The sequence below is a fragment of the Wyeomyia smithii genome, chromosome 2 (assembly GCF_029784165.1).
Source record: "Wyeomyia smithii strain HCP4-BCI-WySm-NY-G18 chromosome 2, ASM2978416v1, whole genome shotgun sequence".
NCBI classification, from domain to species: Eukaryota; Metazoa; Arthropoda; class Insecta; order Diptera; family Culicidae; genus Wyeomyia; species Wyeomyia smithii.
Genome location: NC_073695.1, coordinates 253,975,509 through 254,000,379, shown reverse-complemented (window position 1 = coordinate 254,000,379; position 24,871 = coordinate 253,975,509). Strand labels below are relative to the sequence as shown.

Below are 24,871 nucleotides of genomic sequence, written 5' to 3'. Positions count from 1 at the left end.
AATACACAGAAACACGTCGCGGTGCGCACTGCTGTGATAAACTCGACAGCATTCGAAAAGCAAACATGCGTGACGGGTGACTGAATTTTTTTTTTTTCCAGTTTCAAGATGTAAAAGCAAGAACGCAATCTACTTTACTACCGAGATGCTCCCCTCATTTCATTCAAATTTCAAAATCAACACATAGGGCGACAAATTTAGTTTGAAATAAAAGCCGTACACAAACGTACGAGCCAGCAGTAATATGCCAACTGGCAAAATTTGCACAAAACGAATGTGATTTTGTATCGCTTACATTGCTTGGTAGTATTTAAATCGAGGAGAACCTCCTACTATTTGCGTCAAAATTTTTTTGCTGGAATACGATGCCAATTTACTGACATGATTTATCAATGCTCTGGGGATGGGAACCTCCCCGTAAGTTATCTGTGAGTAAAAACTCATTAAACATTAACAAGACATGTTTTTTGCAGTTTTTGTAGGAGAGGCTTTGATACGTGATTCGTATGTAGTTCCTGATTTAGCGAAACGTTAACAATTATCAAATATTTCATAAAAACCTTCAGTAGCAACATTTTTATGTGATTTGATATGGGTTTGTAGATACAAACACTTGGAAAATAACATGCTTTCAATAATGCTTGAATTATTTGTGCAGTTTTTTTTTCAGAGGGCCGTTAGAATCAAAGCACTTTTTTTCTAGTAGTTCAAGTCACTTGACCATGATTTTATTTTTCTGCAATTATTGTGTGGCAACCCTTTTCAGAATCTCAATCCCGTTATTGATTTTTTATTTCTTGATATAAGATATAATTACTCTCACTGACAGCATTCGTGTTTCTTTTCGAGCTAACCGTTGTCGAAGATACCGTTCTCGATTTGATAACCAGTAGAAACGGAGCGAAACAATTTAAGTGAATGTGAGGGAAAATAATTAAAGTGGAAAAAAAGTCAGACGCATGGGATATTAATTCAGAAATCAATAATTCTGGGAAGGGAGGGTAGTTTTAGGAGTAGATAATTAAAATGATTACCAAAAAAGAGAGAAATCTTCACGCTTCCATAGAAACATGACGTTCTAACAAGTAAAATTAGATTTTGTTGCCTAATAAATTTTTTTATCAAATGTATTGATTTCAATCTCATCAGTAGAGCAAAACACCCTCAGCAGGACTCACTCCACCGTGTATAAAACCCTCTAGATGAAACTATATAAAACAACAGGGGGAAAGGTATACTTGGGTCTGCTTGCGCAAAGTAACTTAATATTCGGTAAACTTACCGGAAAGTTCAAGTGAAGTGAATGACATAACAACAAAAACAGAAAACTTTTCCCTGCCTTTCCCTTCCCCCAAACGTCGTCCAATTCCAATCGGCACGGAAAACACCAACGCGCGAGAACCATCGTCGTGGAAAAGCGACGTTCATTAATCATGAATTTGTTTTTCCATCCCAGCAGTATTTCTATTTATTTATCATTAGGCAGCAAGTAGAAACTTCTCGCCCGCATTTGCTAGCTAGCCTAGCGCATCCACCTTACCTTTTACATTGCTTCCGTGTGCGGTAAAGCCACGTCCACTGCTGCCGTCCCATTCCACACCGTGACAGCCATAACTATAACCACAGAACAGCAATACAGTTGCTATCTGGCACGGTAAATACACGTACCTACTAACGGTTGATCTTTTTTTCTTCTTCTTCCCATTTACAGGATCGGCACGTGAAAAAGAACGGCGACGGCCAGCCACTAGTGGACTCGTCCCAGGACTACGTCCTGCTGCTTGGCTATGAGAATCAGACGCACACGGTGCTGCGGTTCAAGCGGAAGTTGGACACCTGTGACGTGGCATACGACGTACCGATAACTGTAAGTCCCCTTCACTAACCCTCTTGTGGGCCACAATGATAGTCAGCACTGTTTGCCGACGAAGGAACTTGGATTTTTCGCCCGAACCGCGGCCTGGGTATGGTGTGTGAGTGTGGGTGTGTGCGGACCGCTAATGAGCGGTTTGTTAACGAGTGATTTTCGATGCTTCCTAGCAGCAGTTTGCGTAGGAGATTCGCACGTCCGCGCGGGTCTGGTTACCCGCTGAACCGTGCGGTAATTTGACGCCTGTTAGCAGCGTTGTTCACCGAAGCCTGCGCAAAATGATGCAAGCGTTTCGGGATCGATCAATCACCGACCTGTCGGTGTTACAAGAATCATATTCGTGGAACGAATCGACGCAGATGAGTTTGACGGCCGGAGAAGAGTGTCTTGAAGCCAATTCGTTGTGAATAGCAGCACTATTTTCACGCAATTTACTTTCATCTCATTGTTCCTATTATAACTGTTAATTCTCGCTGATTTGAATGCGATACCAACAAGCAGCATCATATCACGAACATATCAACATCATCATTGTCGTCTTGTGAGCAAACATTATTAACATTAGAACCACGTTATTAACTGTACGTGCGAACATGCATCTGCTCGCTCTTCAAGGTCCATCGAGCGTTCGTTGCTCCAGTCCAGAGAAGCAATTTGCGTTCGGTGTGGTAACAACACCAAAGAGATCGTTGTCCCAATTGCACGCCAACTTCCGAGCATGTGGTGAAAGCTAGCAATTAATATCCATAAAGTGGTAATTTCAAGATGCGACAGCTACCCTATTTCGCACAGAAGAAGTGCACCGCTGCTGCTTCTGCGACGATTATCTTTCAATCAAAACGGGAAGCTTTTTGCTTTCGAGTGCACACACACACATGCATCTTGAGGGGGGAATTTTGAGGACCGACCGACCGACTGACAGCATTGGGATAATTGCAGAGAGCTCCAGATATCCAGTTCGCATAAATTCCGAAAGCGCAAATAAAAAGCCTTCTCCGTCTGCTTGGTTGAATCTAGGCGACCGAATGCAGATGGAAACAAACAGCAGCACATCAGCGGCGACGATGTTGACAACGTGAATGATGATAACGATGTTGCGGTGATGCAGTAGTGCCGATGATGATGATGATGAGCACCGAGGGAGGGTATCATGCATGTCAGGGACTACCACTTGCTAGCTTAATCATTGAGGATGTAATAATAGGCCGAGCTTTTGTGGCTCGTATTACAGGCGTGTTCATAGGTTCATTAAAACAGGGGCATGCGTGTCGGATTTTCATGTTCGCTGAAGGACGTGATTTCATATACATAAACAGCGCTGATAACAATAATTTATAAAATTCAATACAGTTGCTACTTTTGATTTTTCTGTAAACACTGCACAACAATGGTCTTTTGTAACCACGGCAGGTTTTGCATTAGATTGGTATTGAAATGGTGGTAAAATGGTACAGAGAATGAAATATATGGTTGAAATAAAAAATCCTAAAAATTGTAGACCGGATTATATAATATTCAAACATAAAACAAACTGAATAAATTGAGAGGAAGACAAAATTATATACCAAAAATGGAATTCATTACCAAAAACGATTCAAAATTTCAACTAGATACAAATCTTGGCATTATTGATACAATTACTTTAAGTAGTCATTCGTTTTAAATTTTCATTCGCCTAGTTACGTTTTAAACATCAATTTGTAACACAATTTTATCACGAAATTATATATTTTTAAAAATCAAGCGTCAATGACTAGTTGAACGTACCCGAGGCTGTTTGAGTTTAATGCTTTGAAAACTTGAAACTATTTGTGATATTTCATTGCTCATTTAGCCATTTTGGAATTCAAAATTAAATTCCTAGCTCCTAGACATCATCATGGTTCAGGAGTTACCATATTGGGTAATAATTGGCCATTTTACACTGTTCTCCACAAACCGAATCGTAATAACCTACATTACATGGTATTTGTCAGAAAATAGCAGAAAATTAGTCGCAGTGACGAAAATACCTAACACGGAAGAAATGGAATTTGGCCATCTAATGCTTTTTTCCGAAAAATGAAAGTCGTCCTCTTGGAACGGCACATGAAAGTTTCTTGACACCGTCTTGGCTCCGGGAGTCCTTATACTGCAGGGTTTTTACCATTCTATGTAATTCTGCGTCAAAAACCATAAATTTGAAAATCTATTCTCTGTTTAAGTTTGAGATGTTACACAGAGAGATACTATGTATGATTTCTTGATGAAGTTTGATGCGAAAATAAATTTCCCCGAGTTTGGACATATTTCAATTGAAGGGTAACAACTACGCCATTTTTAATTTTTGAGAAATCGGAAATATTCGATGTATTTTCGAAGCCATTATCATTTTAAGGCCAAATATCAAAATTATAAGAGTTTGTTCACATATTTTCTTACCCATCTTTAAAAAAATAGATCTTAAATCGGACAAAAACTGAGCTCAAAACGGCGATTCTACGAAACCGGTTTTGGCATGGTTTTAGTATATTTCACAGAACAAAACAACATCGAGTATGTCTTAGCATTAATGGTAATGCGCTAATATCTGAAATTGGTAGTCAAATTATATCTTATATTGAGTAAAAAAGTCTCAAAAATCGATTGGTAGGTGTCTGATCTATCTTAAATGTCGGCAACATGTCGATTTTACCCCAGTTCCCTTAAAATACTGAAATAGGTTTATCTCGACGTTAAATTAACTTATTTGAAATTTGTTTAATGTTGTATTTAAAGTGTAAGCGATACTCGACGATACAATAACAATTTGTCTTCACATAATCGTTTCCTTTTTGCGGGGAGGCGGTTACTGTAAAATAGCCAAAAGTGAAAAAATAAATCAAATTCCAGTTTATATGAATAATACCGAAATTGGGCTGACATTCATAGGGCGCAAATCGACCCCAGTTGCCATTATTTATCTTTTTAGGGTCACCAAATTATTTTCAAAGAGTTATTTTATGTTGCGTGTTGCATATTGCAGCTATGCGGTTAAAAAACAATAAAATTCTGTTTTTGCTGACAGCCATGAGGATGAAGTTCGAATTGCTGCTATAAAGTCGAATTTACAATCGTCTTTACTAAGGAGTTTGAACACATGAAGTAAAGTATATTAAATATTTTTGGAATTTTGTGCAAATGAGAATATAAATCTGCCCATAAAAATACGACATCACTGAACAGGGATGGAACAAACACTATGCAGCGCAATCAGTCAGAGTGCCATTTTTTTTAATCCAGCGCAATCCTGTCAACATGGTGAAAAGCGGTTGTCACACAAAAACTAGATACGGCCGACAAATTATGTTTGTAAGGATTCAGTAAGCTTGTCTTATTGTCCGAAAAAGTCAAAGCTTCACCAGTTTGAGTCGAAAGTAGACCCGGCAAACCTGCTGCTAGCACTACGGCTGTTGGTACCTATTGCCGCTACCAGTGGTTAAAATTATCAAATGAGTTTCATAACATTGAAACTTAGCTTTTTCGTCGTGTAGGTGATACATATTACCATGACAATCGGTTCCACTATCCGATATGCGATGTAAACAAAAGTGTTCATCGTTACTTGACGTCTCAAAATGAATATAATACCCAACAAGAACGAAACAGAAGATATTCGGATCTGTTCATCTATCAATTCAAAAATAGCAACCGTGAAAATGAAACACAAAGGCAAAAAAATCAATTTCGATTTGAGGTACTGATATTTTTTGAAGGGTAGTTACATTTTTTTTAGTTCGAAAATAATCTGAAATGGATAGCAATACCAGCTGGAAGCTCTTCTCGTGATGACGTTATTATCAGAACTAGAAAGCTTTATGCATGTATGGTTATCGTCCATGTGTTTTTAACGTTGTAAAAAGTGCTTCAACATTAAAAACCTTCTTTTAAGGAAGCGTACGCTACAGGAAGTTGCTTTACCGCTGATTGCACGTGGGCGTTGTCAAATTGATGTTGGGAGCGAATGCAAACATTCCTAAGTCGTTTTGGACATCGGGAATATCATCCGGCATTTCCGTACTAGTCATTCTTCTGAAGCGTTTGATCATGGTTTATTCAAAGATGATGAAATTACTCAGAAGAAACCAAGAATCATCACCAATAGACAGGTCGCTTCGGCTTATCAATTGTTCATGAATTCAAATAATAAGTTCGTGATTATGATTGAACTTATTTATGAGAAATATCATTTATTAGAACAAACGTATTAAACGTTATAACTTAAATAAATTATATGAAATATATACTATGATGGCTGCTGTGATTACGTATGAACTGGTCTAGGTCAGTCAGTTGCTTGTCGAATCCCAAGAATTTAATATTGAATATTGCATCTGAGCTCAACGTAATACAGATATTCAATACAAGTTACCGGCACTGATATTCGTTTTCGTTTCTGTGATGATGATAATAAATTTCATTTTTGACAATATATAAACGAATGTGAACTTTGACTGAGGAATGAATACCAACAAATGTGTTCATCGAAAATCAACATTTCGATTTGTCTAGCTACAGTTTATGTTTGTGCGTAGAAAAGATATTTGACGCTAAGGTTGGCTTGATGTCAGTCTGTTTGAGTTTCTAGGTGGTGATTTTTTTCAGCACTGGCCGCTACCATTACTGCTGCCTCTACCAATACCGCTGTTGCAACTCTCTGCTGCCGATACTGAGTTGGAACCGTCCTTTCCTCCATCCACTGGTAAAAAGATTGATTTGAGCAGGAATGGACTCTTATATAGCCCAAAGAGTGCATTCCCCGTTAACTAGGTTTAACATCCTGTCGACCGTGGTAGGGAAAGTGAACATTGAGCGCCCAATCAATGCTCATTTTCACTGACAAAATTTGCATTTCAAAAAGAGTTAACAATTTTCAATGGTACCGGAGTTCGCAAAAGCATCTGGAAAATAAAATAATGAGTCAGTAGGAAGTCAGAAAATTTTTTTTCCTCGAATTATACATTTTTGAACACCCCTTTTCTGTTTTTAGGAATTGATCGAAAACAAGCTGGGATGATTAACCCTCTAGTGCCCGAGTTAGTTTCTAGACGGACTTCGAAAAAATCACTATGAGTCTTCATAAACATTTTTTAAGTATTGATTGAAACTATTTAGAGGTTTAACTAAAGACCGTCCAAAGGCGGCACTGGGCACAAGAGGGTTAAAACAAAAACAACGCTCTCAACGCTTCTTTTTTTTTGCTTCAGTTGCAGTTACATTTTTGTTAAGTTCTTCTGTTTTGATCTGAAAAATAAAATAAAATAAGCCGTACCAACATTGATCCAAAATTGTAATTGAAGGAACACTAGAAAGAATGAAAGCAAAACAAATTACTGAAATAACAAAAATGTAACGACAAACTAGAGAGAGAGTGAGAGAGGAAGACAGATAATGAAAGTGAGAGAGAGAGGGAAAGGGAGTTAGAGAGAGTGAGACAGAATGAGACAGAGTGAGACAGAGTGGTATAAAGTGAAAGAGAAAGAGTGAGATAAAGTATGAGAAAACGAGAGTTAGAAAGATAGAGAGTGTAAGAGAAAGAAAGTGAGAGAGAGAGAAGGACACTGAGAAAGAGCGAGAGAAAAAAAGATTGAGAGAAAATGAGAGGTAAAGAAAGTGAAAGAGAATGAATGTGAGAGAGAATGAATGTGAGAGAGAATGAGAGAAAGAGGAAGAGAGTAAGAGAAAAAATGATAGAGAGAGTGAGAGTTAGAAAAAGTGGGCGAGAAAGTGAGTGAGAGAGATAGAGAGTAAGCGAGAAAACAAAAGTGAGAAAGTGTGAGAGAGCGATAGCGAAAGAAAGTGAAATAGAAAGATAGTGAGAGTAAAAGAGAGAGTGAGAGATGAAGAAATCGAGAGAGTAAGATAGTCAAAGCAAAAAACAGAGAGAGTAAGTGAGAAAGACTAAGACAGAGTAAGCGAATATGAAAGAAAAAGAGGGAGTGATTGTGCAAAAGAAAGAGTAAAAAGGGAGCGAGAGAGGAAGAAAGTGAGAAAAACAGAAAAAGAATGAGAGGGAGTGAAAGAAAAAGAAAGTGAAAGAGAGTGAGAGAGCGAGAGAGAAAGAGACTGAGCGAGAGTGAAAGAGAAAGAGAAAGAGAATGAAAAAGAGTGAGATAGAATGCATTTTAAAGACAGTGTGAGAGAAAGAGAGTAAGAGAAAAATTGAAAACAGTCCGAGTGAGGGAAAGTGAGGGAAAAAAGTGTGAAAGCTATAGAGAGTGAAAAAAAAAGAAAATAAGAGAGAGCGTGAAAGAAAAATAGACATAGAGTGTAAAAGAAAGAGTGAAAGTAAGTGAGAGAGTAAGCTATTGAGAAAAAAAGTGAGAAAGAAAGATGGTAAGAGAGTGAGAGTTGAATAGTGTGTGAGAGAGAGGTAGATAAAAAGAATGAAAAAGTGGTGGTAAGAGTGAAAGAAAAAGAGACTGAGAGTGAGAGAGAGAAAAAGAGAGAGAGAGAGAGTAAGGCGTTATCCATAAATTATGTAAGGACTTTTTTCGAAAATTTCGACCCCCCCTCCCGCTATAATAAGGCTTCGTAAGATTTGGCAATACCCCCTCTCATCATACACCTTTTCTCTTAAGATTAAATTTTCTCTTAAGAAAATAAAATATTTTCGAAGATGAAACATTTTTTTCACATATAGCGTGTTCAAAAAAAAACAAATTAAACAAAAACAAATCAATTCAGTTAAAGTCATGTTCAAGTAAACCAAATTTAAAATTAAGTAGAAATGAAGTAAAGTACATAATCATTAAGCGACGGTGAATTCACTTCTTTCTCAAGGTTCAGCTGTTAAGATCACAGCAAGAAATTATTTAACTAATTTTAATTTATTTTAGTTGTGTTAATTTTTTTTAGTTTTTCAAAAATTTTCAATCTTATCCCCCTCTCCCCTTTCGCAAGCATTCGTGAGGCATTTACGAATTTTTCTGAAGACTTTAAGCTCTTCTGAAGTGATTAACGGCATCCAAATTCACAAGAACGGTTAAAAAGCTATGATCTTTCGTTTATTTTCAGTGTGATTTCTAGGTCAAAACTATGTTAACAATTGGTCGACAAAAGCTAATCAGGAATTTTACCTTGAGCTCAAACTGCCCGTCGGGATGCGGTACATTTTTCCAATTCCGTATCATATTTCCAGTTCGCTTATTTTTCGCTCTCCCTACTTTACATACTGTCTGCTTAATGAACTCAAACTGCATCTGATTAAAAATAAAATACACATGAGGTATGTTTTTCCCTCTTTTCCGAGTCTTGTGTCTTTGAAAATACCAAGTCGATTGTTTCTGGCTTTTATACTGTTTAACTTTTAAGCTTTTCAACATTTCCTTTGAATTTTTGCGTTCCTTATCCAATCGAAAGTGTGTTAGGTCTTCAGAGGCTTAAATGATGTTCTACCGTAAGCAACTGTAGAAGCAACGAACTAGACAAGCAATTACTCTGCGATCTTTTGACGCATTTTCAAGCTTACTAGGGACATCAAAATTAGCAAAAAATTTTTCAAAACTTATTATTTTTTATATTTTTGCCAGATTGAGCTCTAGGACAATATATTTTTTCGCTCGTGTCGACCAGTGTTATTGATAAATAGTAATTTCAGTGCAATGATTTCAATGGCTTTTAGGAGTTTTTGCTGCTCGTTGACTCCAATTATTCGTTCACAATTGTTTTTCTAAGTTAAGTTTTTGAGATGAACATGCTACAAAAAATATTTTTGCAATCAATAAAAAACTAATAAAATGCTTCTAAACACTGAAATTTTTAATGAACCGGAACAAAAATATTTAGACCATGCGTCTCTACTATTATTAAAGATGTAATGCCAAAAACTCCATGTACTTTTCGACATGTTTCCGACGTCAGTAGAATACCTAATCAAAAAACGAGTATTCTACATAACCTTGTCGAAAACCTCTGAAAAGATTCTTGTGCTGTATTATGTGGAGAATGAATCAAATTTGAGCATAAATAAAAAATTAATTAACTGATTTGAACGTTTATATGTTCATTCTATATAAAAAAAACAAATTTCGTTCTTCAATTGAATTTTTTTTACAAAGTACACCAAAGGTGAGCTGGTGTGTGTAGTACACACCTAATCAGTGCAACCAAAAATATTTTATGACTGTGAATTAATAAGCGTTCTGGAATGTTCGACATGCCCGAGGTTCTTGACCGTAGAAACGTAGAATGGAATTTTCGACGTATTCTTCTTGCGAATCTCAAAAATTGTGTAGAATCCCTTCCCGTACTATTTTATATCTAAACATTTAAAGTATCGGCTGTAAACAGAAAGAATGTTAAAAGATATATTACATTGTAAATGGGCACACTTTTTGTTTTAATATCAAGGTCACTCTTTTTTATATGATTTTAAATAAATCAGATCTCAATTTTCACAAGAAACACAATTCTAGTACATTTTTTTAAAACGTTTTGATGGAATATGCAAGTTTGTAAGTGTTTTGTGATAGATGTAAGCTTTAGGGAGGGGGGGGGGATTCAGGGTTTTGAAGGCAGAAAAAACAGGTTTTTACAGATTTTTTTTTTTGGGCGTACGGTGAAAGTAAATTTAATCTGATTATTGTACATTAAAGAGTAGTCATTGAACTATATTCTGTAAAATATTGGTTGAAAAATATTGAAAATTGACCGAATGGTTGCAATTCTTCGCAGGCGCCTCAGAAAAAATACTTTTTGCGGTGCACGTCATACCTCAGCACTGGATCATCTGAGATGAAATAACCAAAGTTTTTCCTTTAACTTTTATGTCCCTCTAGGTATCTTTGTCGAGTTTTTCCATTTTTTTTTAATTTTTGAACTTTTTACAAGACTTGAAAGTGAAAATACCGATTTTTGGCCCAAATTCATGACTATTGTTGTTAATAATAAAAAAAATAAAATCAAAAACGAAAAAATCTCAACAGGGTTACCTCATAAATTATGTAAGGAAATACTGTAAAAAATTTGAGAACGATCGGTTGAATAGATTTTGAGATACAGAGTGCACCGACTCAAAAAACATCGATTTAGGAAAAACGCGTTTAAAGTTTTTCGTAGCGAAAATACCCCGATAAAACTTATTAAGCTATTTATTTTTTATTTTACTCACACAGAATCATCAATGCCGGGACATTCTTGAGTTACTATACTTTCATAATATGCAATAAAAAAAATCACTTTTTTTGAACCCTCAAAACCCCGCTTAACATTACAAGTTGTCATTCTAAGCTCTTCTTTGTATTTCTGCTATGTAATTCCCGTGTTTTCCAATTTTACTTTGAAATTCTCATACGTTTAGATGGTTTTCGAAGACTATCTTGTCTTGCGAGGTGAGAAAGTTGTATTGTTGATCAAAGATTTTTTTTGCGATTGAGCAACAGATTGTTGTTTGAATTTAACTCTAGAAATCAATAGATTTGAATAAGCAAAGTGCTTTTTTAATATTTGAACCTTTTTCTTCATTTTGTTACTCAATAGCACAATTGCACTACATAGATAGCTCAATAGCTTTTAACTAGATTTTCAAAACTTCATCAAAAAATCCGTGTAATAGATTTTTATATATTATTTAATGTGTTTGTACTGTTCAACAGCACCAACAAAGAAAATAAAAGCATATAATACTATGCATCAAAACAAAACGCGGGAAATACAGTCAATTTAAGATGTGGTTGAATCACACTTCTTCTAGTGCTTAATACGTTAGTCATATCTTTCGCGAAAAATGTTACGATCAGGTGCCATCCAGCCGGCTCGCACCAACAATGCCGTCAGGGTCCCACCCAGTGCTACAGTTGTGTTAATTGGTGGACTACAGCCAGTCAGTCGTCCAACAATCCGTCGGGTTTCGGTAGATCTTTTGTGCTCCCTAACCGGGAAATGCCGCACATTGGGTTCGGCTTGGCTGTGCACTTTAATTATCGACTATTGGCGGTGGGAAAAATCGGCTTTGGCGTGCTCTAACTAGGGCACTCTTGAACGGTCTGCGATGTGCTGTTAATTGTTGTAAATTGTTACGCTGATGACTGTTCGGAAAGGTTTTTTTCTCCACCGAAGCACGCACGCATTCGGAAATGATGAAGTTATTGAGAACGGTTACGACTTTTTGCGGCCACTGCTAACCAACCGCACCGGGAACCTGGGATGGGATCAAGTATAAAGCGAGAAACACGATTTCAAACTGAATGAGTCTCCTTTCGGTTGGCGGTAATGACAACGACGACGACGACGATGATGGTGCTGACGATGGCATGGAACCAGTTGCTGAGCCATCAACCCAAACGGGGAGAAAATCGATTGCCAATTGAGTAAAACTCTAGGAGATGATGCTTCGTAAGTGCGGCCCCGTATCATCGGCACGGAAGAAGAAGGCCAGTACGCTGAAGAATACGTGTGAAACGCTCGAACCGTTTAAGTCGCAATGAAATCAAATGAGAATGTCAACGACCAACGACCGGCTTTTCAGGCAACACGAATCAAGGGACGGAGTAAACTTTCTTTCGCACGATTAGTTTTTCTTTCGACGATAAGGTTCGATTGAGCGAATGAGTTTTTCCTAGCCATTGGGCTTGAGTTTTTTCTCGGTCGCATCAATCACACACACACACACACACACACACACTTGCGGGGGATACAAGTTCGATCGGTAATCAATATTGTGTCAATGATGGATAGCAATTCATTGCGAGATTATTTAATGGACTTTAATCAATGGACTGCTCGTTATGATTTCGCACTTTCGTTCGCTTTGTGCTAATAGTAGGAGTAGTGTCCTATAATGGAGATATCCTTAGTGGTTCGATTCAACACCATGTACATGAATGGTCGTTCAGCGATGAAGGAGGGCAAAAAGAGGTCCCCTGAAAAACCAAACAATGAATTTTAAGCAATTCTTAAGATAAGAAGAAATAACTGTACTTACCAGATTTTTCACCATCACTTGTGCCATCTTCACATACTGAAAAAGCCCCCTTCTGATAGAGTGGTCCAATTCCGCTTCCCCTGTATCTGTAGATGTTGTAAGCGTTGGCCAAAAAAGCCGATGCCAGTCCCATTTCAGCCAATGCGCCACCGAGGGACACTTCAGTTACTGCGGAAAACTTTGGAATGGCAAATTTAATGAGACGCTGTTGCAAATTTTCCACAATGTATCGGTAATAATCTAAGTTCAGTTCATGCACAACATTGGAAAGCGAGATCTTCCTCTCAATCGGCATAATCAAAAGCAGAGATAGTTCCGACTGCCAGCTGTACTGGAGCTCGAGGGCAGCAATTTGATCCAGTTTCATGAATCCACAGCGAATCGTGCTTCTCATAACATCCGTTTCGAAATCTCCGTTCAGGAAGTGGAAAGTTCTACGCTCGATGTCATCAGAATTAAATTCAATCCTCCATGGTGTTTCCCGAAAGCTAAATTCACTCGCCATCGATAGACTGTAAGCTGGATGCGAGTCTGATTTCGCTGCTATCGAAACATATGATTTCCGATCTTGGTTGTAGTAATCATTAAGTAGCGAAGAAAACTGCAAACTAAACTCCTCGGGATCACGGAAAATTTGTGAACTCTTCAGGAAACTTGTCTGTAAATCCAGCAACGGATCAACTTCATTGTCATTGAATTGTAACACTTGCTGCATATCCTGCGCTACACGTTCGTTGGCCACCGGGTATAACAAAGCAAAGGATGCTCGAATCGCCGCTGGAAATAGAACGAAATTTTGTGACTCTTTCGTAAACACCTGCTTGAATAGATTCAACGTGAAATTGTTGGCCGAATCGAACGCACTACCGAGGGTAGTGATTCCTAAACAAACGATGATAATCGGGTAGTTCCACATTGTGACTGTGAGGGAAACCTAGTCGGATCTGTTTATTAATAAGTCTCCCTAGACGGGTGTGGTTGCGTGTACAATGTAAGTTTTGTTGTATTAATTCAATGTGTCATTTCACTGGGGCAGTATTGTTTAGCTTCCACCTTGGAATGACACGGAAAATTTAGATGCACATTCCGGGCTCGAAGATTCGTTACTATAAAACTGAAAGCTAAAAATCTGTTCACATATATATCACGTTAGATTGCCTTTATTGTTTAAACTGATTATTATATTTAGCATATGATCAACAATCTGGTTGCATGCTGCACTTCGTTTAGAGTCTGCTGCATGAATCTCTTGATTGCGTACCAGTTAACTGTGAAATAATTCACTCACTCGCTAACTAACTTACTCATTACTAACCTAATCATAAAATTTCAAACTTACAATTACAAGCGAAAAATAGTAATTCACTTACGCACCAAGTTATTTATTCTCTAATTTACTGCACCATTTATTGACACTGCTCCTCAAAATAAAACTCACTTACACGCTTTTGGATGTTTATGATATGATTGATTTTATGCACCTTCGTTTGGCGAATCTCGATTAGGAAGTTTTTACTAGAGTAAAGCTGTAAACCCTTTCTTACTAAAAATAAATATTATTCAGTGTTCACGCTCTGGCTGGCATTCGATGCAACCTTCTTTCGCATAATCTGAAATGGTACCTATATTTCTCCGACATTCCTTTGCCGGTATTCAATGTTGATACTAATCATCTCGTTCCCATTGGAAATTACAACAGCTGCAATTGCGGTTAGTTAGTTAGTGAAATAAGTTTTAGCGGTAGTAGCGAAAAAAACTCTTGATAACTGCAAATGACAGGGATAAGAATTAACAGATTAGAAACGGACAGGGCGTAAAACCGTAGAAGAGAATTGTTTTTCTCCGGGTTTTTTTCAGCAGGTTAAGATTCAGTGGCATTCATTTATTAAAATCAATCTAGCAACAGACTTGATTTCGGGTGGACGTTTTTTTCTCCTCACGGACGGAGACTTGTGCGATAAAATCTCTGGTAAAAAAGATTATTCCAGCTTCTGCAATCAGAGTACGGAAATTCGTGCCTCAAAGTTGTCAAAGTTTTACTCTTTTACCGATGCACAGGGAAGTACTTAGAACATCAAACCTGATCATAATTATTTTATTTTTTTTTTTTTGCACTAAAGAGTGAATTTGGGTAATTTTTTGCATGGAGTAACCCAACTCGAAGAGATGTATGACATTTCTTATAACAAAATTTTAAATTCCTTCATAGTTAGCTCAAAACTAATTCGAATACTTGAATTTATCATGAAATGACTTTTCCATCGTTTGACAAAGTTTCAATGTTGTAACCAAGGCTTCAAGAAGCGAAAACGTAAGAAATTATTGGTTGTTTCCACAGAGCGATAAACCACGAAATCGGAAGCATCCGGAAGGTTTTTATTCACCACCACAACCAAAAATATTAGCACTTTTGCGTGATATAAGCCGTTCAATAGGATATTACCGGAAACAAAACTTATCCCATTTTAAGTTAATTTAGAAAAACTAATATTTTTGGTTTTATTATATTGATTTTGACTAACACCTGGGTATTTGGAGAGACTACCTTACTTTCTAAGTACACATTCCTGTTCGATTGACCTTCTTTAACAATCTCTATTCTTGCTTTATTTAAAAATCATTTGTTTATCCCCGAAACCTTTATATTTTAGCTCACGGTATCGAAGCGTCACTATCATCCACAAAAACTGTCGAATTGGTTCAAATCTCTGGTTACGACCGTAAACATAACTTTTGGAAGTTGACAAGCTGTCAAATGATCGAGCAAACATCACACTTCAAAATGATACACTACACAACAAAGTTGACTAACTTTGAGTTTTTTACTTTTGATCATGTTTGGAGCCTTTTTACTCCTATGTGCGATAAAAAAATATGAATATTAAATTTTCGATATCGATTTTTTTATTCCAAATTCCTTATAAATACGTAAACCGTTAAGGTTTGGTTTTGTCCGCATTTTTTTTTAATCTATTTTCTGGGACTTTGAAATAAACTAAGCTGGAAGGCTCCAAAAAAGCTGATTTTTTTTCAAACATATCTTAGATATTGGCCTTGAAAACATTTTGATTTTTACAGTTTAATGAATCACAACTGATCATATTTTAATCGATCAGAAAAGAAAAACCTTGACTACTTTACAACTTCATATCCCAAGTTCGATTGAGAGGGAAAAGCCAAAATGCAATATTTAGATTTTTTTGAAAACTGACATATGAATGACTTCTTGTCTGAAACGGACAATGTGATTGTGGTGGAAGAGGTCTTTTGTACCGTTTTCGAGTAATGGAAAACAGCAATCCGGGTGAAAAAGAGCGTAGTGCATTGTCCAACGCCAGCTGAGGTTTGTCTCATTTTTCTGGAAGAGCATAAATACCGTTACGATAAAAGTGTTAGTCTTTTCAGACTACCCACGAATCAAGCCCTTTTTCGATGAGCAGAAATTCGCGCAGTGCTCGGCCTAATCGTGGCGATTGAAGTCGATACCTCTCCCAAGCGACGATTTCGTTTGGGTTCAATAGCTCCAAACAAACAACATCAACCTATTTCCACCAAATGCATAGCATAACCTTCAACGAGTCGTAGAAGCATGACCGGGTAGTCCCCATGACTTTCTTTTCTTTAGGTTGCTGTAATGAATCCATTTTTCATCACCCATTACAATACGATGCAATAGCTTGGATAAGGCTTAGCGGAAAACTCCTTATACCGAAGCAAGCTGTTCCTGCGTTTGGCATGGATTATTAACGAGCAATTCTTCCAGTTCAGCGTCTTCGAAGGTTTTAGACCTTCCCTCACGCAAACAGCCGTCGACATTAAAATTACCATCTTTAATGCGACGGAATCAATCACTGCAACGTTTGCCATAAAAAATGGATTTTTCCGAACGGCCTTCCGGCAGTTAACCAAGTGTTTTTGAGTTCTTTTTTCGTTTTATTTATCAGTGCTTCCTCAATTTTCACGACAAAATTGTTGGAGAAGATCTTACGCATCTGTTTTACCCAAAAACTCTCGATGGGTTGCAGCTGGGGGACATTGAGCGCGCTTGCCGACTTGAGTATCACATCGATATTCGGCCGCTCCATCACCTCTAACCATTGCTTCGAGTAGTAGTGACGCTAGATCCTACCAGAACACCGCGTCTTAGCCCTCTGATTATATTTCTTAATGAACGACGCAACTACCGGCAGGAACTTCATACAATAAATTTCTCCATTCATGGACAGTCCGGAGAGGAAGAAAAGCGGCTTTGACGCCCCTTTCTCGCTGATTATAATCCACAGCAGCACCTCTTTGGGAAACTTGGTGTGTAAGATGAACTTCATCTCGGTGCTCCCTTTGTTCGTGAAGGAAGTAAAACACGAAGTGCCCCACCGGTCGTTGCCATTCAGGGTGAGATAGGTCTCGTCGTCCAACACCACCGCCACGTCGCGTTTCGTCGGGTAAAACGACTTGGCCAACTTATTTGGCCACTGCCGCTGCAGCATTGCCTGCAGCTTTGCGACCAGTGGCCGGTCGCACCGACCTACCGGCCAAGCGCATGCAGCAATTAAGCCACTTCTCCCTTGATCTTGCTCTTCATCATCCTTTGGAGATTGTTGTCGCTCAGTGTCGTCGGTCCTTCATAACTGGGCTTTTTTCGATGCTCTGATTGTTATCCAATAGTGCCAAGATGTTCTGGTCCAGAAATGGAAAAAGGTGGTCAGAAGTAATTTTCTCATAAACCTTACATATTAGAGCATTACTGTCTTCGGGAAAGTTTTAGAGTGAAAAAAACCTTTTTTGGACATTAACAGATCCGTTATGACTCCCACTGCAAGTGAGATAGAAAGAATATTTTGTTTAAAAATCAATATATTTTATCGCCGTCTTTGGCAAAGTTTTTTAAAAAAACATAAAAACCTTTCCTGAAGGCACTAGCTTTATCTCAATCTTACTGAGCTATCTGATGATGTTCAGTTATGTTTAAAAAAAGGGTTCTCGCCGTTAAAATTCTAATTTTATACCACTATACCTATGAAATTCGCACTGAACTTTTAAAACAAAAGCAGACCTTTATTTTTTATATGTCACAGCAAACCTTATTTTATAATAATTACAGGGTGACAAAAAAGTCCGGTCACACAGGAAAATCTCAATATTTCAAAGAATAAGAAGAAAATCTGAATCTGGCTTTCATAGCTTTATTCAGTAACTCATAAAGATACTTCACAGACAATATCTCGGAATTACACCACCTTTTTCTGATCAAACCAGCTTCAGACGTCTCGGAAAGTCGTCGCAAGCGGCGCGCACGTGCTCTATCGGCATATCGTCCCAGATTTTCATGATAACTCGCTTGAATTGCTCCAAATTTGCTGTTTTATAGTCGTTCAGCTTCGACAACATGTATACCCACACGAAATAATCCAGTGGATTCAGATCCGGAGACTACGGAGGCCATTCATTCTTCGAAATGAAATCGGTCAAGTTTTCCTCACACCACGCCTGAACAACCTTTGCGGTGTGGGATGGGGCGCCATCTTGCTGGAAGCAGTAGTAATCGTCTTCAAACAATAGTTCAGCTTGAGGCAGAACATTTTTATTCAAAACCGTGTCCAGGTAGTACGCTGCGTTGATTTTGACCCCTTTATCGATAAAAATAAGCAGTTTACCTCTCATGCAAATGGCTCCCCAAACCATCACTGACGTCTTATTTTGGAACCGGGAAGCGTTCAGGTTGTCCGCAGGAGCTTGCTGGAGGCTCACACTCCAAACTCGATTGTTTTGACGATTGACTGTTTGCTCCAAAATGAACAGCTTCTCGTCCGAAAAAATAATCTCGTCATCTGCGCGCCAACCGAGCAACTCCCGCGACCGTTGGTACCTCTTGTCCTTTGTAGCTTTGGTAACCCCATGAACCACCTGTTTTTTGTACGGTGTAAGTTTTAAATCCTTGCGCAGAAGCAGACGGTTTGATTCTCGGTTCATTTTAAGGTTCCTGGCCAGTTTCCGTGCAGATTGGGCGGGATTCCGGCGAATCCGGTCTCGTATAATCTTTTTCAGCCTTGGAGTTCTCACAGACCTTGGTCGTCCAGAACGTGCCTTGTCCTCGGTGCCTCCGGTCTCTAGGTACCGATTTATGGTCCGGTACACGAGTTTCCGGTTGATTCCGAGCGGTTTTAGGTGTTCGAATATGTGTCCGGGTTTGTACCCTTTCACATATTCTGCGATAACAGCTGCTCTTAACACTGCCATGGCTCACAACTCAATGTAAACAAACTGCACAGAAACGAAACTCTGCCACTTTGGGCAGCAAAGTTAACCCTTTCATTTGACATATAGATGGCAGCAGAGAGATGCAACGTGTAGGCTACAGGCGACCCCAAAAAAGTGTGACCAGACTTTTTTGTCACCCTGTAGGTTTCTATCAATTTTTTCTGCCAAAAAATGAACTTTTGACAAAAAATTTTCGATTTTCTGCCGTTTCTCAACACATCCCACGACAAGATTACCACAAATTGAATTGTCCATGTGCTCTGCACAAACGGCAGTAAAAATTTCTTGCAGAATATTGCAGAAACTTATAAAATCATGGAAACAACTTTAACGTAAATGCATGTATGTCATGTTGATCAATAGCGGATCTTTGTTGGAAAAAACATAGCAAGCTTTGCATTTTTGCGTTTTGATGCATCTTTTGCAGTATTGCTCTAAAATGTAACGTTTACGAGAAAATGACTTTTGAGTCAAAAGTTTTGATCACCTTTCTGCATTTCTGGACCACAGTGCGGGCTACCGTTCTGAACGCGCACACTCATGAGCAGCTTCACTGTTTTAGCCATCACGGTTAGAGATCGACTGACAGCGCTGTCAAATTTTCTGTTGACTCATTGGTGTCTATTGGCCCTGACACAATTGAAAGAGTTTTTTGAGTCTGTTCGCTCCTCCGCGAATTCTCATATGCAACTGTCAATTCATGCGTGCAAACAAAGCAAAATAATTTACTTTCTTTACTTTCGCAAGCAAAAGCCTTACTAACATTATCAGAGTCGCCAGGGCCAATGATTGTCGCTGCATGGGTAATTTCGTCAGTGCGTTTGGAGGTACACCTATGAAAAATCGGCAAGTTTGGCCGACCAACCGTTAACATAGAAGCATGACCGGGCAGTTCCCAACCAACCCGTTTTTTTGCCGCAGGAGCAGTTGTACATAGGAAAAAAAAACGACGCTCAACGTCTCCTGGTTTCAAATAATAAGCATCACAGGTTTCTTGTTTTAAAATAATTCCCAAAAGTATACAATCTCTTAGCGATGGCAATGGTAACTCCCACTTGAGCAAGCTGTTCCTGCGTTTAGCATGGATCCTCATCGAACAACTACTTCTATTCAGCGACTTTGAATGTTTCTGGGCTTCCTTCATCCGGACAGTCGTTAACATCTCATTTCAAGCTGCCCTTTCTCTTTGAATAAAATGAAGATGGTAACACTTATTTGGTACAAAATTAGACATTTTCACACAACTGAAAGTATATGACGCCATATTGAAATCACTAACGTGTCAAAGAAATTTGTTTACCAATTTGTTGGCAAATAGTGAGAACTTAGCTGTGCACTTCAATAAGGATAAATGATTATTTGTTATTTTTTCATTTTGGACTTAAAAATGGTGCCTGGGGCAAAACTTCGTTTTCTGGGCATCATTCAGCTCTCTAAAATATTCGTTTTCTAAAAAGTGGACGGCGCCATTTTGAATTTCATAGAACATCATTCTGGTTTCGGAAATTTATACCCATTCCGTACAAATAACATGTTGATGAGCCTTATACAAATATTTGGCCAATGTCGTAAGTTGGTTTGTTAAAAATATTCTACGTTCACGTATTTTCAACCAGGTGGTATATATAGAAGACACCAGAATCGATTCTATTAATCTCTAAATTGTAACCGCGTGTCAAATTTTCATCAATACACTTATGAATATTTTTACGACAATGTTCTTATATTCAATATTTTATTCGTGACTAACTCCCGATTTTATTGCTTTTTTAGAGTTTTTCGTTTCACCGATGAAATTTAGAAATGATTGAATGTGTACTTATAAAGTAATACCACTTAACAAGTTGAAACTGCGATTAATGCCAAGAGCTATTTTTAAGTACAATACATTTTCATGTGGAAAGTATACAACCTACTCTAAACATATGAGCAATTAAAAAAATTGGCTTTCAAAAGTAATCGTAAAATTTCGATGATATTAGAAATGAGAAAAAAAAAATTCCTGGCTCACTTTGAGCAAATGTCTGTTATAATCTTGTTACAAAATATATGAAAATTTTCGAGGAAAGCGTCAAATTTATGTTATGGTTTATATTTATAACGAATACTTTTACCACTTTTGGCAATCATCGCCCTCATTTTAGTGAACTAGAAAATTTTAGTTGTTAAATTATTCTTGGTGACTTCCATAAAAAAGATGCATTCCTCTTGATAACGATTATAGATCTTTTCCTAATTCTTCAATAAAAATCAATTGATACGAGGAGCTTTGTCGAACGGTCACATATTCTGTAGAACATTAATTTATGTTTTAAATATTTTCTTATGAAAGCCATAGTGACTAACGGGGGAAACAATTTTTATGAAAAGTCACCATGAAATTATCAGATAGAATGCCATTTGTAAAAACAGGACATCGGCATCTAGATATTAAAAACAATATATAAATTTTATTTTCGTTTTCTGTGTGATTCAGGAAATACCCATATTAAATGACGTTTGAGCATTTTTGGCTGCATTCTTGAAGTCGCCATCTTCTGTTTTAAAATGGCCTCTTGGCGTTATTCCGTCTGTGGACTGCAAGTCGCCATCTTGGATTCAAACTGTCGCCTGGGCTTTTTTTTCGCTTATTTTCCGTCGGTCTAGTTCCGCCACTGTTGTGGCCAATCACCGACGCCCAGGGAGGCGACTCCACACCCAGGACCCTAACTCACGACCCGTTGATTAACGGACCGGCGCCAACGGCTTTACTTCCTCATGCGATGGAAGGCGTGATCCCAGAGATTTTTCGCCTCAGAAAATCTCCCGGTGTCGGCTAGGATTGAATCTAGACCAGTTGGGTTGGTTGTGAGTGGATCACGCCACCTCACAACCATCGACACCTATGTCGGCGGTGGGATTCGAATCCAGGCGTCGAGCGTGGTTGGCGGAGACGTTACCAACCACGCTAGGCCCCCGCTCTGTCGCCTGGGCTTGAGTGAATAAAAAATCGCAAATTCATTAGACCACCAAAAGTTTTGCACTCGGAACTTGAAACTTGAAAATTTTTTTTATCGTTGAAAATATTTAAAAATAAATTAAAATAAACTTTGTAAACATTTTTCGAATCGAACAAAATTCGAGCAATGAAACATATTTCACACAAGCAGGATGACTACCGTGAGGCGCCCTAATTCCGTGCGGCTCCTTATTCCGTGCACTCCGTATCAAAATGTGAAAAAATATTAAATATAAGAAGATGTTTCGAAAAGTAATGTTTGTTGGTGAATTTCTGTATACTATCTGCCATCCTGTGTAAATGTTTGACGTTTAATTGTACGCAATGCCACGAAAAGATGAAGAAAACAACAATACGATCGACGAATTTCAGTTTTATTTTTCAAGCTTAGCGAGTGTATTAAGAACGAGTAGAGAATATAACGTGTTGTTTTTCGGTGTTCTATGAAGTATTTCCGTGAAAAAGTGTATGAATTGTTTTTTGCAGGTAGCATTTGATAATCTGGTTCAATATTGCATTGTTTTACTAAGTTTTAGTGTTGAATTTTTCAAAATAAATGTGAACGGATTTGGAAACCTCCTCTCTGCGCAGGTGCCTAATTCCACGCAACTCGCTCGACAATATGGGGAAAGCAGAGAAACGATATACCGCAGCACAAATGGGTAAAGCTTTAGAGAATATCCGAAAAGGACATTCTGTACGTAGTACGGCAAAGCTGTTTGGAATCCCAGCGAGTTCTCTGCAGGACAGACGGAACAATCGGTATCTCAATAACACAGCTGGAAAGCCACCCGTTCTCTCGCAAGCCGTTGAAGAGGAAATCGAGAAGTGGATAATAAACATGGCCAGAGCAGGATTCCCCGTCAGCACCAAACACTTGAAAGTTTGTGTTGCTCAATATTTGAAAACAACAAAAACTGAGAACCCGTTTAAGGATGGTGTCCCTGGCAAGAAGTGGGTGAGCGGTTACATATGTCGTCACCCAAACATTTCTAGGAGAGTTGCCAGTGCATTATCGAAACAAAGATGTGTTGTTATTGAGGAACACATTCGAAAATGGTTCCGGGAAGTGCATGATTACCTTGTTCAAGAAAACTTGATGCATGTAATGGAACATCCTGAACAAATTTTCAACATGGACGAGATAGCTGTCAGAACCATTCCAACCAGAGAAATAGTACTAGCGGAGTCCAACGGAAAACATGTTCATGCGAGAGTTGGAAACTCTGACAAAGAGTCTTACACGGCACTTTTCGCTGCAAACGCAGCGGGTAGACTAGCTCCTCCGATGATTATTTACCCGTACAAACAGAGAATGCCACACGAAATCTACCAAAATCTTCCAAAAGGATGGGTGGCCGGCAAAACGGAATCAGGGTGGATGAACAGAGACTCGTTTCATCTCTATCTATGTGACGTGTTTTATCCGTGGCTCCTGAAAGAGAACATTTCTTTTCCTGTTGTCATTTTCGTTGATGGACATACATACAACAACAACAATATCGCATGCAAGCCTGGGGGGCTTATGCGGTCTCGATCAACTAGATTAGTTGAGAGAATTCGTTATCGATATTGTTTTTGGCACATTTTGCATGTGTAGGATAATAACGAAGAACGACGTGCCCCAGTGCTGAGTCGAGAAAATTTCCAGCTCGAAAAGATCCTCGACCTGATCGGGAATCGAACCCGATATCACAACCGTGTAGGAGAGCTAGCCGACCGACATCGCTAACAACAGAGCCACGGGGACCACTCATACATGGACATACATCCCATGTTTCAATTAACTCAACAACGTTCTGTAAAGAGCAAAACATACTCTTAATTTGTCTTTTCCCCAACACCACTCAGGTTACACAGCCTCTGGATGTGAGCTTCTTTAGACCTCTCAAACATTTCTGGAATCAGATGTTGGTTGAGTGGAGAATCAAAAACGCTGGAGCTCTGCTTCCCAGGAAGGAAATCGCTCCTTTATTAAAAATGGCTGTTGATAAAATGTCGAACATGCAAACAATTTTATCAAATGGATTCGCACGTTGCGGTCTTTATCCGTATGATGAGAATGCTGTATGTTACGCTTCTCTTGTCCGCGATCATCAACATAAACTAGCTATTGATTCAGCGCAGATTGTTCGGAACATTTGTATTGACAATCCAGAAAGGATCCACGACCAACCAACCATCAATGAAAATTTGCAACTGGAATTAGAGTCCTTCATGACACATCAGCAGCTCGAAATGTTTAATCGCAGTGAAGCATTTGGGAAATGGCTTGGTTCTGTCGAAGACACCAATTTGTATAAAGTTTGGCAACAGATTAAGTTGAAATCAACCAGACCACCGCTCGAACCACGCTCGGCTATGAATAGCAACGAAGAAAATTCAATTGAATCTGGAATGACATCGATTCTGGACACCAACGACGAGGAACCGTTTGCAGGATTTAATGATTCTAACACAAATGGTAAGCTTAAAACCGTTTTAATTAAGTTAACTGCAAAAATATAATTTTAGCAAATCTCAACTCATCTGTATCTGGTAAAAAATGTTTGAAGCAAAACATATCCGACGCTTTTCGAAAGTGTTTCCAGTATCCAACGGCGAGAAAACAAATGCAGCCAAAGCGAGCACCGAAATTACGTCCCCCAGCTGTAGCAACGAGTGATGCGTACCAACAGTATGTTAACATCCTTGAGAATCAAAGAAAAAATGAACAGATGGAGAAGGAGAAGAAAAAAAAAGAAAGGATTGCTAAGAGAAAGTTGAAAGAAAACGAAATTTTGCAGAAAAGAGCAATCAAACG

The 24,871-nt window shown here is 38.4% G+C and overlaps 2 protein-coding genes across 3 annotated transcripts in view; one reads left to right on the top strand and one right to left on the bottom strand.

Moving 5' to 3' along the window:
- LOC129720822 (MOXD1 homolog 2-like) overlaps positions 1-24,871 on the top strand; it is a 429,441-nt gene that overhangs the window by 342,153 nt on the left and 62,417 nt on the right. For both annotated transcript variants that reach the window (XM_055672629.1, XM_055672630.1), the window contains one exon: positions 1,712-1,867. In XM_055672629.1, coding sequence (XP_055528604.1) covers positions 1,712-1,867 — 156 coding nt within the window. The remainder of the gene's footprint in view (positions 1-1,711; positions 1,868-24,871) is intronic.
- On the bottom strand, positions 12,556-13,741 carry LOC129720823 (intracellular coagulation inhibitor 2-like). Its single transcript, XM_055672631.1, has 2 exons — positions 12,813-13,741; positions 12,556-12,750 (listed from the first exon to the last, which is right to left on the bottom strand). Exons 1-2 carry the CDS (start codon positions 13,726-13,728, stop codon positions 12,644-12,646), a joined length of 1,023 nt encoding a protein of 340 aa, XP_055528606.1. The 5' UTR covers positions 13,729-13,741; the 3' UTR covers positions 12,556-12,643.